The sequence below is a fragment of the Electrona antarctica genome, assembly GCF_951216825.1.
Source record: "Electrona antarctica genome assembly, chromosome: 22".
Lineage (NCBI taxonomy): Eukaryota > Metazoa > Chordata > Actinopteri > Myctophiformes > Myctophidae > Electrona > Electrona antarctica.
This window is the reverse complement of record NC_136805.1, coordinates 32,776,380-32,793,532: the sequence shown is the minus strand read 5'-3', so window position 1 is coordinate 32,793,532 and position 17,153 is coordinate 32,776,380. Positions and strand designations below refer to the sequence as shown.

Genomic DNA, 17,153 nt, shown 5'->3' with positions numbered 1-17,153 from the left:
GAAGAGAGTAAGATGACCCTGGTCATCTTCAAATAAAGGTTTCTTGCATCGTGACTACGAGTTGTGCGACCTCTACCTCCTTTCTGTCCAAGTTCGTGGTCAGCCCCTCCCCACTATTGATGTGCGCTCCTACCTCTTTGTTAGTGTCTAAGCATTTAAAAACAAAATTCAACTGATGATGCTATTTATTTTCTTGTCCTCTCGTGACTTTACTTCATTAGGAAAGCCCTACCAAAGAGCTGGCTGCTGAGCACGGATTCCCTCCGCCAGAGTGTCAAAGTTCACAGGGCAAACCCAGAGAAAAGGCAAACGCCTCGGACGACTCCTCAGACGGGAATATTTCAGAAGAGAGTAAGTAGAGAGCCTTGTAGTCATCATGGCTACCTGGCTGTGCAGGAATAATCTAGTTGTCTATAAAACAATCGGTCTGTGTGACTGTGACTGTCTGGGTGTCCGGAGCTAATCTTCAAACCCTCGGATTAATCAGGATTAACACAAGGCCTGCCAGGAACATAGACACGTAGAATAGCGTACCGTGCCACACCCGGAAAAGCCGTTTTAACAGTGATGTATTCTTTAATGAATATATAAAATATTCATTTTGAAGATGCACGCGCATCCACTTCCAGTCTAAGCCAACCAATCACAGCTCTGTATCTCAGAAACGACATTGAGGGGCAGTTTCTGGTGAATACAAGGGTTTTCAACGGGCTGTAGCAAGCAGGTTGACACTCGCGGTCGACTTTTTCCACCACCGACCGACACAACAACATCCGGGTATGAGACCACACACAGCAGTTTGTCATTGTAACACACCATTACGGATATTTGGATCAAAGTAAGTGTTACGCGCGATTAAACAATGGCAATACGCGATCAATGGATGGATTAATGGTGGCGTGAATTGTGTTTTAATTATTATTCTGTACACTGCCAGTAGGCCACAGAAGTGACGGGGGTGGTAATTTTTGGTCACGTGTTTCTGTCTTATGTTTAACTTTTAAGTTCATAGTGGAAGTCAAAGAGGCTCTGATCGGACTCATCACACAGCATAGATTAGATACACACATCATGGATGACTCACGCCACGGCAGGCCGTCCAAATTGGAGTCTCACCATTGCCACGGAGAACCGGAGATCCACATGATTGGTCATCAGTGCCAAATTGAACAGAAACATCTGTGCTTCATTCCCTGCTGTGTCACTGCAGGTGCCGGGTACGAATGGGAGGACGACTTCCCACTGCTGCCTCTGCCTACGTCCAAGATGGCGTCGTCCGGCTCTCCACCACCACCTCGCTCCGCTCCCATTAAGGCCCCGTCAGAGCCCAAGCCAGCTGCGAAGTCCTCCAGATTCACCGTCTCCCCCTCCAACGTGTCGCGCTTCTCCATCACACACGTGTCCGACTCTGACATGGACTCGGCGTGAGGTGGGTCGGCTGTGAGATGAATATTATTAACCTAATTTAAAGTCTGTCACTCTGACTTGAACGACATTTATCTGGTTTAACAGTACGTGGCATACAGTTGTGTTTTCCCCCTCATTGCTGTATACACAATGTCATTCAAATGTCTGCCTGTTAGTTTTATAGTTGCTAAATATTTCCAGACTTCACTAGCAAGGACCACATAGAAACGAATTACACAAATGACACGAATGAACTAACGAATGAAATGGATGTAGGACGGGGCCTTCACCTGGGTCTTCGATGAACCGGCTGACTTGGGGGAAAGCTTCGGAGGGTGCCCACTGCCCAGCCCACCGTATAGCCTCCTCCTGGGAACGCCCTCAGGACCTTACAGAATGGAAAGAGTAGAGAGAAGAATGAATAGGGAGAGTCACTGGGTAGGAGGGGGTCGTGCGGAATGCAATATCAAAGAGGGGGACGAGGGTTATGTGAGCATTTAGAAGTGAACGGAAGTGACTTATGGGATGTGTTGTGGTCCCATTCCTGAACTACAAATTCTGGGCATCATACATTTGTTTGATGACAATAGCATTATATAGATCTAATATTTTCTTTTGGAAGGCAGTATGGTAGAATTTAGTTTCTTAAGGCAACAGTTTATTAAGGCAACATTTTTGAAAATTACGATTTTGAATGTTTGTTTAGAGCACTTATGATGTAAATCGTTTGCCAGCCAAGTCTATGGACTTTAATGTTTGTTTAGGGTACTAAATGACGACGTAAGACGTTCTTATTTACGGAATAGTATAGTATGACCTTTTAGCAAAATGGTATACACGGTAGTATCACTTTAGTTTTTACTTTTTTTTTTGCATTCATGAAGGTGGGGGGGCGGTCTCTTAGAAGAATAGAAGAACCTTTATATTCAGTAACAATATTTATATTCAGTAACAATGATCTCTCCTCTGCAGGAGCGCTGAGGACTGGGACAGACAGAGTGAGATCTACTGACCCCGTGTGGACAGCACTAGCATGACTTCTGTTTGGTGTGGGACTTCAGGTTTCAGGAAACCATCAGACAGACAAACACAGTGCCTCTGTCTAGTAGTGGACACTCAGAATGGATTTCCTCCTCGTCAGGATGGGGGGGGGGGGGTCTTAATTATTTTAGAATGATTAAAAGAGTATGGTAATATATATACAAACTACAGAATAATATATTGGGGTCGAATTGAACATATTTTTGGAGTGAAAAGGAAGAGAACTATGGAGGGGGGGGGGGAGCATCACACGTTTTGTGACACAATTCACCTTTTATTTATAATGGAACCATACCGTACTGTATGTGACATGGAACCAGCATGGCTTTCCACTAAGACAATTTATTTTATTTATTATGTATATACTGTATGCTGAGTGAATGGACACAAACTCCTTGCCTTTGGTTTTACACCGAAGGAGAAATTGCTTTCCTCGTCATCATGAGTATTATCGAAAATCCTTTATGTATCACAAGTAATATAATAATGAGAATATTTAGGTCAATTCAGGACCAACGGACACATACATGAGTGTGACCCAGAATGTAAGAAGAAGGAGGAAAAAAAAGAAGCAAATGGAAGTGTCATGGTTCCTGCCTTGGTCTTGTTCATTCTGGCTGTCCCGATGAAAACAGCTCTTCTAACTTTTGGACAACGCAGCATTTTGTGATTCTATCAGTGTTTTTATGTTATCAGGACCGCTACTGTACTATTTTACATATAATATGTATATGGCTCATATGCTTTGTACCAAATTGAGTGCCAGCATCACCATCACTCCCAGTAACCCTTTGTTGTATGCTTTCAATGAGAAACAGTTCAACCACTTTAAACAAATTTTATACTTTGGCTATTCCAAAATAGCGAAATGTACAAGCTCACAAGGTGTTGCATGCATCGTGACAATTTTGTGAGCAATTGTGAAAAATATTTGAATGAAAGTAGAAAAAAAGGTCTTCTCTTGTGGGGGTCCCTGGCACAAAAGCCCAGTGTTCCTGCAGAAGATCCCTGCGGGACTCCGATTAGTATTGTATGGTTTCAAGGTTTTATAAGCCATCTGTCTGAAATTATTCTTATGGGATTAAAGGGGAGTTATTTTTTTGTTGAATTCATCATTAACATGATTTCAGGAGTTTATAGCAGAAATGAGAACTGCCTGTGTCGGAACTGTCACTTGCTCTAATTGGGTTTGTTATGTATACTGTGATCACAGTAGGCTGCTAGAATTTGAAGTGCTGTACCTTGTCAGATACAGAGACTCTTCACAATTTGGGCAATCTACAGTACAAAGAAAAACAAGCTTGAACCACACACCAAACTGCAGCAGAATAATATTTATAGCGCACAATGCTTGGATGAAATCACACCTGATGAACATGAAACATTCACGTGGCTTTACTTTGACCGATTGAGGGGGGGAAGGATCAATTGATCAACTAATGCATTGAATGTTAGTCTAACTTGTCTATTCAGTTGTGCATGGATTGGTTGAGAGGCAACAATATGTTGAGAAGAGCAATAGATGGTCATGAGTTTGAAATGTTACAGATATTTCACTAACCCTAAACCCTAAGGTAAGTGGGGAACATATAGAACCCTGGGAACATATAACCTGGGTAACGTAGGGATGGATGGCCCCGTTTAAAAAAAGGGTTGAGCCTGTTGGACTAAAGAATTGGTTGGTTGCTGCTATTTCATATCACAGTTGGCATCAAAGCCTTTAAGAACCAGGGTGCCACATATATGGAAAAGCTCCTCTCCCTGATCAACATGTACTGTAGTGTGTTCTATGTATTTGTTTGCCTCCTCTCTCTAGGTCGTCCAGGTAGCCCCCTAGCTCCGCAGGCTTTAATATTCTGTATTAGTTTAGCGTAGAACCATTCTAGACAAGCAGTATGTGATATTTTTGTATCTCAAGAAAACAAAATAACGTCTAAGAACATTGATGTACTGTACTGTATGTGTGCCAGAGCCTCCAGAGGGAAGGTAAAAAAATAAGTTCACTCTATGTTTATTGTTGCCAAAGAGATGTTTTGTGGTCCCGGGGCAAAGGAACATGACTGATGGGCATCGTTACCAAGCGGTGGAGAGACACAGGGCAGTGCTGGCCTTGCACTGATCACGATGAGCAGCAGTACGTAGTTTTAGAGATGTGATAGTAGGCCAAATACAGTATGTGCCCCTGATCACTGACTTGGTCACATGTACTTTCTGTACCTTCTATCAGATATAAATAAAGTCTGTTTTTCACGTCCAATTGTTTTTATTTGCTTTTAGTGTTTATTATGTACAAATAAAGGATTCACCTTAAACACTATAGTTTGTGGTTGAATATATTAGAGGAAAAAGTTCTCCTCGGAGCACAGGTCTCCACCAGGTCAGGAATGGGTGTGCATTGTTTGGTATTGAGTGATCAATAGACAATGTCCTGCAGTAGCATCATGTGTACCGATTTGCTTTGGACTAATATAATATAAGAAAATGTGTTTCACATAGGTTGGCCTTCTGTCCTGGTGGCACTAAAATCTTTGGAAAATGCAGGCCAGAAGTTTTTCCTAGTTTCTTAGTTTCATGCAGATCAGTTGACGGTGCAGTTATAGGTAAAGAGAAGACGCTACTCTGTCTGTTATAATGCCACCATATAAGGCTGATTTAAAAAAAATGTCAAGTGGCATTTCTTCCTCAGCCTCACCACAATCGGACATGATTTGCGGCATTTTGTTCTAAAAGGGCCGCTCTTGCAAACTCACAAAATCACATGACTATAGAGATGTGTGTACCGATTTGAGTGAAATTTGGATAAAGGATAATGTTAAAAAAAGGGTTTTACATAAGTTGGCATCCTGGTGGCGTTATAACAGGCCATCCAGAGAGTGTGTGTGTTTCACTGTGATCAAGCCAACGCCGGAGATTAGCTGATCACAGGGGATATGTACGTGTTCCCTACCTAGGCTAGAAATGTAGTCAAAAGTACAATAGGCTATTTTGTCTTTAAAATGTAAGTCATAAGTTTCCAAAATGCAACTTAATGTATGCTACAGTACACAAGTAAATGTACTTCATTATTGTAATGTCTGTACGTTTGTCTCCCTGCCTGAAAACACGTAATTTAGGGCTGCCAAGTTTCAGAAAAAGGCAAGAGTGAGACTTTAGTGTCATGATGCGTTTGCTGCCCAATGGGCGGCGGCGAAATTTATTTTAATGTCGATTTAGAGGAATACAGACATGCCACCCTAAAAAATAATCCTAAAATATATGAACATATATATTTTAAATGCCACATCAACATATTTGTGGATATATATATATATATATATATATATATTTTTGCTTAAACTGCAAAAGAAAATGAATGAATTATGCTGAATAATAACCCACCTTTTGAATACTAGTATTTATTTAACAAAATGAGTGAAAGAGTTGCACCAGGTGAAGAGATCAGTCTCCTATTGCAGTGGTTCCCAAACTTTTTCATGTCAAGGACCCCCAAATTGACATTTTTAGCCCACAGACCCCCATTTCCATTTGAAAAGAGATGCCAGGGACCCCCATAAGAGAAGATTGTTACGGCTCTAGTAGTGATTCTCAACCTGTTTTATTTCAAGGACCCCCAGTTTGACATGCATTAGTCTACGGACCCCCATTAAATGGCATTTCTATCTCTGGGACCCCCAATTTATATTGTAAAATCAATGTTAATTTAACTCTGAGAGACCCACAAGGGCCCAATTGGTTCCAAACTATAATTTAGCTGGGGAACCCTGGAACTCCCTCAAGTACCCCAGGGGGTCCCCAGACCCCACTTTGGGAACCACTGTCCTATTGGTCATATGGTGCACCTTCTCCATATGTCTCTGTCTGTCTCATGTGCATGTGAAACTATATCGTGCTGTATTTTGCTCTCCATTTCATGGTCATGGTCATGCGAGGAGAGAGAGAGAGAGAGAGAGAGAGAGAGAGAGGTGTGAATGAAATCGCATAAAATCGGTGAGAAGAAAGTATACAGTGGGTCTCCGTGCGCATATGGCACATCTCTCTCCTGTTTTGGTATTCATAAAGCTTGACTGCATTCCGTTGTCACTGCGCCTGCATGCCGACAATGTTCGTGCGTGAACTTTTATTAGCCTACATTATAACGTGACATTTATTATACACCTGGAAAATATAGCCACTCTACAAGCTCACAACTGGTTGTGGACGCGACACTTCTATAGGTCTGACTGCTATTATTTTCTGTGCAGGACTTGCCAAGTCGCCAGAGCAATGGTAAAGTGTCTATCATTTTTTTTATTATATGGAGAGAAAAGTCGAGAGTCGGGATTTGGAGATTTACGCACATTGTGACATGCTGACAGACAATGAAAGAAACATTTTCCACTTCCACTTCCACTTGATTGATTGCTGTGAAATAAATAATTAGCGCGTGACTGCGCACGTCTGTAGGAACCGATAGTTAGAACCGAAATTGAATTATTGTAATGGATACCCGGTACCCAAAGTACAGACAACTCACCCGCCACGTCAGAAAGTGTCAAAATATTGTTGGGCGAGCTGTCCGTCTTTTCCCTTTACCCACTCGCCTAACTCGCCCCAGCGGAAAGTAGGCCTACAGACAACTCACCCCGCCATGTATTTTTCCACATCTTATTTTGAAGTTCACCAGCAGGCCAGAGTAATATAGTAAGAGAGTGGCGACACTATAGCGTTGAATCCCATTGTAACAATGGAATGCGGAAGTGCTCATTCTATCTCAATGGGATAGTTCCAATGTCAAAGCGTGTCGCCACTCTTACTAGATTACTCTGGTGTAGGCTAATTAAGCTTGATGGTGCAGCTGTTCTGTAAATTAGTTTTGTCCTGACTGACAGGACTGCAGGCTTTATCCACAGAGTTTGTCGTTTGTTGTGAAAGTCTCTGCTATTTTCCCAGAAAACTGAGAAAAGGTGCAAAAACTTTGCATAAACTGTCGGTCGAACTTTCAATTGAATTTCTTGCCATCGTGTGCTCGTTTCGTCTTTTGGTGGGTAAAAAAGACGCAAACCCGCACCGATTAGCGGAGGTTCGAGGACGATGGAGATCATGGAGGCATGTGACAGTCACCGGCTGCGTGTTGCTGTAGCTGCAGGCAGGGGGGACAGAAAACTGCTGCGCACTTTGCTTCGTGAAACTGGAGTCAGCGTTGTCTTTTTCTGCACCGCGCCTGCTTCTGGATGTTTTTACACACCCCTCCACATGGCAGCAGGTGCTGGCCATATAGGATGTGTAAGAGAGATACTGTCCTGGTTTGGTAAGTATAGGGTGACCAATGTAGAAATACTCCGTTACTTACAAGTCCTGAATTCAAAATGTACTTGAGTAAAAGTAGGACGGGTTTCTGAACTGCCCACACAGACCTCCCTGCTGCTGTGCTGGCCCTGTAAGAGCCCACTTAGGGCTGGCCTAAGGGCCCTGACCTAAGGGTCCCCTGTGGGCTGCCCACGGTGAGACCACAGCTGTGGGCATCACTTCGGCAAACCCGATGTGGGCCTTTGTAGGTTTGGTGCGGGCACTGGCAGCCTGCCAAATCCAGCCTGAATCAGATCTGAGCCACATCCAGATTGGAATCTGATTTGTTGAAATGAGTCGAGTAGAGCAGGGGTTTTCAACTGATTATGAACCAGGGACCACCACCCTGCAGTCTGACTGAGAATCTACCTGGGGACCACTTTGTGTTGGGAGGGGGGATATGGGTGTGGTGTGGGGGGGAAATTAACCTTCCATATTAAACTCATGTTGCTGTTCATTGTAACTTACTGTATGTATGAGCGAGCAGACACATGCGATTAATTATGGGCACATTTCCTTATAATGGTGACTCAACCAGGCAAACCGGTACAGTTTCCCTTGAGATTCCAACTCCCTTTTCTGTGGAAGTTCTTTACGTCCGACCCAGTAACTGACAACATCGACACGTCATCATCCTTTACTGCATTGTTTCTCAACTTGTGGTCAATACAATAAATTAAAATACAAATCTTCACTTTCCTACATTACTAAATGCCTGGTCAGGGACCACATGCAATACCTTCACGGACCACCAGTGGTCCACGGACCACCTGTTGAAAACCCATGGAGTAGAGTAATGTCTTGCAGAAATAGCGAGTTGAGAAAACACAAAACAGGCTTGAAAGGTTCACTTCTGTGGACTCTAACATTACACCTAGCTACATGTTTTTCAGCTCTGACATTTATTTCAGACATGTCTAGTATGTGAAGTGTCTGCCTGTGCTATTAACTAATTTTGAATATTAAAAAAAACTGTTTTTCTCATCCTGAATAGTTAGTCTTGCCGCCATGACTGTCTCTGTATCAAAAAGAGTCACGTTTGGTTTGCATGAAAAACACTCCTTGGACTAAAAACGGCCATAGCCACTTTTCGAAAAGTGATGACTCATCACATTTGTGGCATTATGTTTGCAATCTTTGCTCATATTTCACCACCTGCTGTCTCCCTCTCTCTGTTTCTCTGACTGGATCATTTCCCAGCAACAGCCTCCAACTGCACCATAAGTGAGTATGTGGACTGGACCACTGAAGATGGTTGCACTGCGCTCCGCCTGGCTGTCGGTATCCGCAACCTTGACATCGTAAAACTCCTCCTGAATGCAGGCGGCAACGTCAACATCCGAGACAAAATAGGATTGTCTCCGCTCCACGTGGGTAAGATTCAGGGGGGGGGGGGGGCATACGTTGGTCCGACGTACTAACAGTCCGACATGCAACAGTCCGACACATGCGTGGCCGGTTAAGACTCACCCACATGGCTTCCCTGTTTGGGGTAGGTTGTCGGGACTAATAATATAATGCTTGTTGGACTGTTAGTGCGTCGGACCAAACACATGTACCCAGATTCAGGTCTGCAGATACATTATGGGCGCGTTCGGAAATAGCGCACTGAGCACACTGTGCAATGCAAACTAATAGGCCAGTGTGCTCCGGTGCGGTATTTCCGAACGTGCCCAAAGAGTTGGTTTGTCTGTGAATGTTGTTTTGAGGATTGCTCTCATGTGTCAATGTGTGCTCAGTAGTGTTCATTTCGTTGACTAATACTATGACAAAAAATGTTCGTCGACTACCTTTTTTCACTGACAAACTAAATGGAAACTAAATGAAAACTAAGCTATGACGACTAAAACCAAGACTAAATATATTGACAATTTCGTCGTCAAATAAAACCTAGACTAAAATTGAGGGACTAGTGGACAAGGGACCAGTATACGTCATTTTACACTTGGTTGCATGCAGAAAATAAATCTAAAAGCTCACAACGTGCCGCAGCGCGATTTACGACGGCATCGAGGCCCGCCAAAATGCATTTTAGTTGACTAAATCAACTGTACATTTAGTCGACTAAAACTAGACTAACACTAAAACATTCCAGATGACTAAAATGTGACAAAAAATAATTTATTTTGTATTCAAAATCAAAAGAGTATGACTAAAACCACAACACTGGTGCTCCCAGCCGTGATAGATGACAACCTGGACATGATGAAGCTGCTGATTGACAAAGGGGCAGATGTCAACGCAAAAGATGACAAGTCCTGGTCTTGTCTTCACTACGTCGCTGGAAAGGGAACCTCAAGTGTACAGCACCTCGACATGGTCAAGCTGCTCGTTCAGAACGGGGCGTATGTCAACGCCACGGATTCCGATTCCCGCTATTCTCTTCATTACGCTGCCGAAAAGGTAAATACAAGTGCACAGTATGGCCCAGAAAGTATGGCCCTTTCCTGTGTGATCTATACCGTCTTTCACAAGCCAACTTGATAACCCAGTCAGTTGAGGAACAGCTTTACAAATATAGCTTTTGTCCTAGAATAGTGGTTTTCAACCTTTTTCATATCATTCGGCATTTGAGCCACAGACGACCATTTTGATTACATTTAGCCACTCAGACCCAAAACCTTTGTCCACAATTCCATCTGTATTGATGTGGTACCGTAGGAGAGATAACAGGCAAACGTTGATCAAAATAACAATTCTTCTAGTGCCTTGATTTTTATCCACCCTCTCCTCATTTTTTTACTTTTTTGAGTTCTCGGATCGCCGCCTTTTTTCTAGTAACAATTCTTCTACATTCTCTAATTGTGTAGACTGTAAATTAAGTAATGCAGATGTTTAACAATAATTTAACTCTTGAGATCGTAAAATTAAACCAATGGACCCATAAGGGTCCATTTGTTTCCCTTACGGGTCCATTTGGTTTCATTTCACACTCAAGAGTTACAAACGCTCCCATCATTTATCTGGGGACCACCTGGAACCTCCTCAAGGACCACTGGTGGTCCCCCCGACCACTGGTTGAGAACCACTGTCCTAGCCGAATAGTGGAGCCACACAAATGACCCCATCATCTGTATGAGGAGACTATTATCTTGTATGGAATCTATATATTGCTACAATTCAGATAAATCTACTCACTTGGATATTATCCCACTTCTCTCTCTCTCTCCAGGGTTTCTGTGGAATTGTTAAAATCCTGGCACCACTGTGTTCTTTAGCTCGCTACGACACAAAGGAGAAGACAGCCTTGTATCTGGCAGCAGAGAATGGTCATGACCATTGTTTGAAAATATTAGCTGAAGCAGGTACTAGTTATTAGCTTTTTTATTAAAATCCAGAATGAAAAGACAGGTGTTTGTCAAACAAGAGTGAAATAAGATGAAGAAATGGGTTTGTGGTGTAAACTTCTGCCAGAATTATTACCATGACTTGAGCAAACCATGCTCAACATCATCCTGCTTAGTAAACAGAAAATACATTTTCACATGTGTTGCCAATTTTCAGCCAATCAGAAAAGACTACCCATCTATCACCTTAACATTTCCAGTTCCAATCTTATAGTTCTCATTCTTGGTGTTTTAGTAGACCTTCCTCCGCTTCATTAAATAAGACAATACTCTTGTGCCGAGCAGATACACAGTGTGCGGGTGTACCTTATTGCTTTCTTTGATGTCCACTGGCCTACGCACCTGTGCATACGCCTGATTGCTAGGTGTGCGATAGTTTTCTCCTACAGTAGACAACCCTTTAAAACTATAATATATAGCGTAACCCATTTTAAGACTTGACTTGCAGGTGCATGTGTGAATACCCGGGCAGCTGACTTCACTACCCCGTTGATGGCTGCTACAAAGAACGCGTGCGACAAGTGTGTGGAGGTGTTGCTGAACCACAAGGCCGACCCAAATCTTCACTGCAGCCGTGTTTGGCCACAACTGCCCATTCATGCCGCTGCCAAGGGTCTAAATGAAAAGTATGCCGGCACAAAAAATTTGTATTTGGTTCATAAAGTTAACCCATTTTGACCTGAGATCAGATTCTAAAAATGTCTTCTACATCCTGACAGTTTTCTGAAAAAGCTATGTTTCTATGTCAGTGGTTCTTCGATTTTTCGAAAATAGCAGACCTACAAGTTCGTAGCGCGCCACTCGGTGGCGCGCTATGAGCTTGTAGAGCTGCTATTTTTCAATAGCTAAAGCATAACATAATGCTAACACCAAAAGGGGTTCCCGCCCAACATGGGTTAACATAACTATAACGAAATGCATTTGAAATTAAATAAAAACTTTTCAGGATTCCAATTCAAAAAGAGCGCAAAAGAAATCAGGATTTCAATTCAAATATGGCAAAAAATAGCTGATCTACAAGCTAAAAACGCGTCGCACTGTGACGGGTTTTGAGCTTGTAGATTGGCTATTTTTGCTATGACAGTAATATGCAATGTGGCACTCTGGGAGTGAGTGTGGAAATATAGTGGTCCTCTCCATTGTCAAAGTTGCTCACCCCTGCGTGTCGTTACTGCTCCCGATAAGCACGTTGGTGCAATGCATGGTTTACTCCATGAGTGTGAGAATGTAATGCACACATTTTAAAGCACTTTGCATAAATTGTACCCTTTAGTTTATATGAACTCATTAAAACCATGTCATTTTAGATGGTTTAGCAGATGTACAAGCTCACTGCAAAAAGAAAAAAAAGATCTTGGTGCATTTAGAAGGCATTTGTAGAAGTAGGTTAAATATGATTATGATATTAACCGTTTTCAACATTCCATACCAATTTTGGACAACGTGACACTCACTCACACTTGCACGACGGCGTAAGACATTAATTTACAAAAGAAAACATATGATATACAAGGTTTCTACCACCCACAGCAAAGATATGCATTTTGTCAAAGATGTCCTCCACTCTGCCAACGCAGTTTTGTTGTGGTATAACTTTGGTGTACTTTCTTCTCGCCAGCATCCTTAAAAGGCTCATTGCTGTGACAGACCGCGCTGTTGACCGTGGTGAGGGAATGGTGAGTCCAGTGTACGAGGCCGTGGACAATCCACCCATGCTGAAGCTCCTGCTCAGTGAGGGCTTCAGTCCTGAAGGCCAGGACTGCAGGAACCTCTACGAGATGGACTCACCACTCGCCTTAGTCCTGTCTCAAGACGATATATATGAACTGGAATCCGTCACGTACGAACCACTTGGCATCTGTATTTCATCTATATCTATAAATGTCTCTGTGTGTACGTGTGTATGTCTGTAATCCACGTAACTCGAGAACCCACGTGTTCCACACCACCACAGGGTGTGAAACCATAGTGCCTGGCCTTGAGTTGGTGTGATACACTGTTGTCCAGAAACACCACAAAAGCCTCTGCCCAGCTCTGGACAGGGCCCCTGCCCGGGCTCTGGACAGGGCCCTAATTTGCCAATTGATCACACCTGATCACCCCGAGATCTCCATATATGGGGGTGGCCTGTTCTGACAAGCATGACATCACAATGATGTTCTGACATCTGCATAGACTTCATATTTGGGTATGCCTGACAAGGAACTTCATGGGCATAAAAGGGACACAGACATATCTGGGTGGGGCATTCATTTCCATCATTCCAAGTAGGCCAGTGCCCAACGGGCACCGCTCTAGTTCATTCATAAATAAAATAGCCAATCTGGCCAGCTCACAACGTGATGTGGTGTGTCACTGCGCAACACCATCCTTAATATAAGAATCCAAAGTACAAAATAAGCATCTAGTCTGCATTAAGATAATCTATCAGGGCCTCTAAAACTAAAGAAGATATTTTAGTGAGTAATGCAGTTAAGTGAAAACACTAACATAAGCCTTGTGTAATTGAACTGTATGGAAATAATGCAATGACACTGACAAGCCAGCCCCTAATTTGTCCGATCCGGTGCCCATACCAGGCTATCATGTCCAAACAATATTCAAAGTAGAGCCATTCATTACAAACCAATAACATATTATAACTGCAATTGAATACAGAATGATATTTTTTTACACTTCACTGACAGCTCTGTATCGGCTCTCTTTCACAGACATCCGTTGAAAATGTTGATGGCTGCAGGAGCAAGCGTGACCAGGGACTCCTGGGACGCGTGTCTAACAGACACCGTGCTTCTGTCACCACTGATCCACTATAGAGGGTATACCAGAAGAAGACAGCAATGGCGGACTGAGGGGCTTTTTTGCCCCAGTGAGCTCCAGGCGTTGCAGAGTGTTGCCGCCCAAAACGCAGAAGAAGCAGAATTTTGGCTCCCCACCCTCTTGACGGCTGGACTGGACCCCTCTGTGCTCCTGCTGCCTAACTTGTAAGAGAGATGCCACTATTGACAAATTTTTGAGGGGCTCCTATATACAGCTTTTGTCCCCACAAAATGTCTGCAACACAAACATTAAATGCCATTGAGGGAAAATGTACGTCATCTTGTCCCCACACGTCTCATATTTGCCATCGACAATGTAAGGAGAAATTAGGTCAAATGTCTGCAACGCACACATTAAATGCCATTGACAATGAAGGGAAAGTTAGCCAAATATGACCTAAATTTGTGGCAACAGGCATTCTGATTGGCCAGTATGAGATGATTCATGATGTACGATAAGAGCACCCCTCACTTCACACGGGTGTGATTAAAAAAAAATCGATCTACTACTTTTGGATTAATCAAATAGCCATGCTATTTTTATTTTATTTTTTAATGTACTGCACATTTAAACGCACGCACACACACACACTACACTACATGGTAGAGCAGTGGTTCTCTCAACCAGTGGTCCGGGGACCACCAGTGGTCGTTGAAGGGATTCCAGGTGGTCCCCAGCGAAATAATGGAGAGTTGTTATTCTGTAATTTGTGAGAGTGTAAAATGCAATGAACTCTCAAGAGTTACATTATTGTTAAACATCTCCATTACTTAATTTCCTTAAATTACTTAATTAAGACACATCTGAGGACCCTATCGAAGGAATAATTACCTGTCATCTCTCCTAATGGTACCAACATCAATCCAGCACGGAATTGTGGACAAAATCCTATCCAACGACAACAAAAATATTCTAGGTTTTGGGTCTGAGAGGCTAAATCTCATCAAACGGTGGTTCGGCTCAAATGCAGAATTAATAAATAATGGACCTTGATGTGAAAAAGGTTGAAAACCACTGTGCTAGAGATGTTGTTGATGTGCATAATCGTGACTCGACTGATGAATTGTTCTGATCGCTGCTGTGTTTTTGTCGTCATTCATGCCACACAGTTTCAGAACGGCAGACGACAAGGTTCTGAACTACCTGCTGGAGATGGTGAACTGGTCGACGCTGTCGCCGGCCCTGACTGAAGTTCTGCAGCAGCGTCTGAGAAGCAAGACCTGGATACCTGCTTGTCCCGTCGGTGTGTACAACACATTCACTTATGTGCTGTATGCCATTTAGTACATTGTTGCTCCATATTTCAACGTTTTATGTTTTGTCGTAAATGAATGCCCTGTTTCATCGTGATGCACAAAGGTTGGGATAAAATGTACTAATGTACAAGCTCACAACGCAATGCGTTAGGACCACTTTTCCAAGAGCATTGCATAATGTTGTGAGCTCTTCAGAATACGACGTGATGGACAAACACACATTGATTAACTTTTGTTACTTTGTGGAAATGCACTTAAAATGTGCACAACCGTTACAAGGATAGGGATTGCTTGGGATTTCCTACAGTAAGTGGTGATCACCACAGGGTGTCAGTAACTCATCCGGGTTTAGTGTTCTAGGGTTAAGATATTGGGGGGCTTTTGCCTTTATTGATAGATCACAGTAGACTGAGAGGTAATGGGGAGAGTGAAGGGGACTGACACGCAGTGCAAAGGTTGTTCGAACCCGCGACACGCCGTCAGGCTGGGTGCCCGGACCGCTACCCTAGCCGAACGGGCCATAGTTTACTTTTCTTTGTGTATGTGTTTCTGGAAAAATCAATAACTGTGTGTGTGTGTGTGTGTGTGTGTGTGTGTGTGTGTGTGTGTGTGTGTGTGTGTGTGTGTGTGTGTGTGTGTGTGTGTGTGTGTGTGTGTGTGTGTGTGTGTGTGTGTGTGTGTGTGTGTGTGTGTGTGTGTGTGTGTGTGTGTGTGTGTGTGTGTGTGTGTGTGTGTGTGTGTGTGTGTCGTAGATGGTTTCCCCTCTCTGCTTCACCTGTGCAGGCTGAAGATCAGGGACATACTGGGAAGTGACGTCCTTATGAGAACCAATGCCGTTGAGCGGCTACCGGTTCCAACTCTGCTCCATAACTTCCTCACGTTTTCCGACATCTCACCACCGTGATCTTGATCTCAGGTCTACTGTTTATGGCACATTTTCATTTATTTAAAAAAAAAAACCTGATTATTCATCATCTTAAATTGTATAGTGTTTACTTTCAGTTCCAAATTTGTCTGCTATTATCACTTCCAATTGCAGTGGTGGATAAAGTACTATTTTTTTTTTTACTTAATTAAAAGTATCAATACCACAATGTAGAAATACTCTGTTACAAGTAAAAGTCCAAAATTAAAAATGTACTTCAGTAAAAGTACAAAAGCATTGGTATCAAAATGCAAAAAGTACTAATACAGAATGTCCCATTTCAAAGTTTTTAATTGTATAAAATGACACATTGTGTCGTAGATCGGCTATTTTCGAATGGCTAATGTTTTGTAATATTAATCAAAATCTGTAAAGTAACTAGTAACTAAAGTTTTCAAAAGTATCCAAAATTGGAAATACTCAAGTAAAGTAAATAATACCTCAAAGTTGTACTCAAGTACAGTACTTATAACCACTGTCCAATTGCATGTGTTTATTCTGTATGAGTGGGTAGGATTGGTACCACCCCATATTGAAAATGTGTTTCTATTGGTGTGAAGGAGGCAGAAATTTGAATATTGGGATTAGGCTCCTGAATTAGCCCTTCGCTAAACCCCACCCCAAAAAGGGCCAAATAGTTTAGCAACTTTCGTCACCTCATAGCTGTCATTGTTATTTTTCATGGCTGTGTTGTTGAACACATACACAGCTTAACGTCGGGAAAGGTACACGTCTGAGCCACCCAGGTGATGGCAATAATACCAATGACCGTACTCTTACCGTGCAACATGAAAACTCCCGTCGGACAGGCATTAAAGTTGATTGTTGGATACTGTTTCTGCCTCTGTCATTTCCTCGTATTTCTAGCTTATTGAAATAATGTCATGCACATTTGCCCATGAGTGCATTCAGTATTTTAGCTGTGACGTGAGCGCCCCCTCCTGAGATACTTCCGGGTCCTACTTTTGTGTCGCTTTTGTGTCCCCATAGAGTTATACTGTGACGCTCCGTCGGACTAAATCTGAGACGAAA

The 17,153-nt window shown here is 42.7% G+C and overlaps 2 protein-coding genes across 5 annotated transcripts in view; both read left to right on the top strand.

The window, feature by feature from the left end:
- aatkb (apoptosis-associated tyrosine kinase b) overlaps positions 1–4,361 on the top strand; it is a 78,688-nt gene extending 74,327 nt beyond the window's left edge. For 2 of the 3 annotated variants that reach the window (XM_079493666.1, XM_079493668.1), the window contains 3 exons: positions 222–351; positions 1,211–1,429; positions 2,380–4,361. In XM_079493666.1, coding sequence (XP_079349792.1) covers positions 222–351; positions 1,211–1,428 — 348 coding nt within the window. In that variant the 3' untranslated portion in view covers position 1,429; positions 2,380–4,361. Of the gene's footprint in view, positions 1–221; positions 352–1,210; positions 1,434–2,379 lie in introns of all 3 variants that reach the window. The other variant, XM_079493667.1, reaches the window with a different exon arrangement.
- Positions 4,362–7,315: 2,954 nt separating this feature from the next.
- Positions 7,316–16,896, top strand: LOC306914863 (dynein axonemal heavy chain 12-like). 2 transcript variants are annotated; one of them, XM_079492077.1, is made up of 9 exons: positions 7,316–7,735; positions 8,974–9,147; positions 9,953–10,176; positions 10,946–11,078; positions 11,569–11,746; positions 12,739–12,960; positions 13,832–14,104; positions 15,050–15,183; positions 15,949–16,896. In XM_079492077.1, exons 1-9 carry the CDS (start codon positions 7,519–7,521, stop codon positions 16,098–16,100), a joined length of 1,707 nt encoding a protein of 568 aa, XP_079348203.1. In that variant the 5' UTR covers positions 7,316–7,518; the 3' UTR covers positions 16,101–16,896. The 2 variants fall into 2 exon arrangements, with proteins under 2 accessions (XP_079348203.1, XP_079348202.1); XM_079492076.1 differs by having other exon boundaries at positions 11,569–11,767.
- Positions 16,897–17,153: the final 257 nt, after the last annotated feature.

Excerpts from the sequence above, each read along its gene's own strand:
- LOC306914863 (XM_079492076.1), top strand. The coding sequence starts at position 7,519 with ATGGAGATCATGGAGGCATGTGACAGTCACCGGCTGCGTGTTGCTGTA. Across the intron at positions 7,736-8,973 it reads AGAGATACTGTCCTGGTTTG|CAACAGCCTCCAACTGCACC; the intron begins GTAAGTATAGGG and ends ATCATTTCCCAG. Across the intron at positions 9,148-9,952 it reads ATTGTCTCCGCTCCACGTGG|CCGTGATAGATGACAACCTG; the intron begins GTAAGATTCAGG and ends TGGTGCTCCCAG.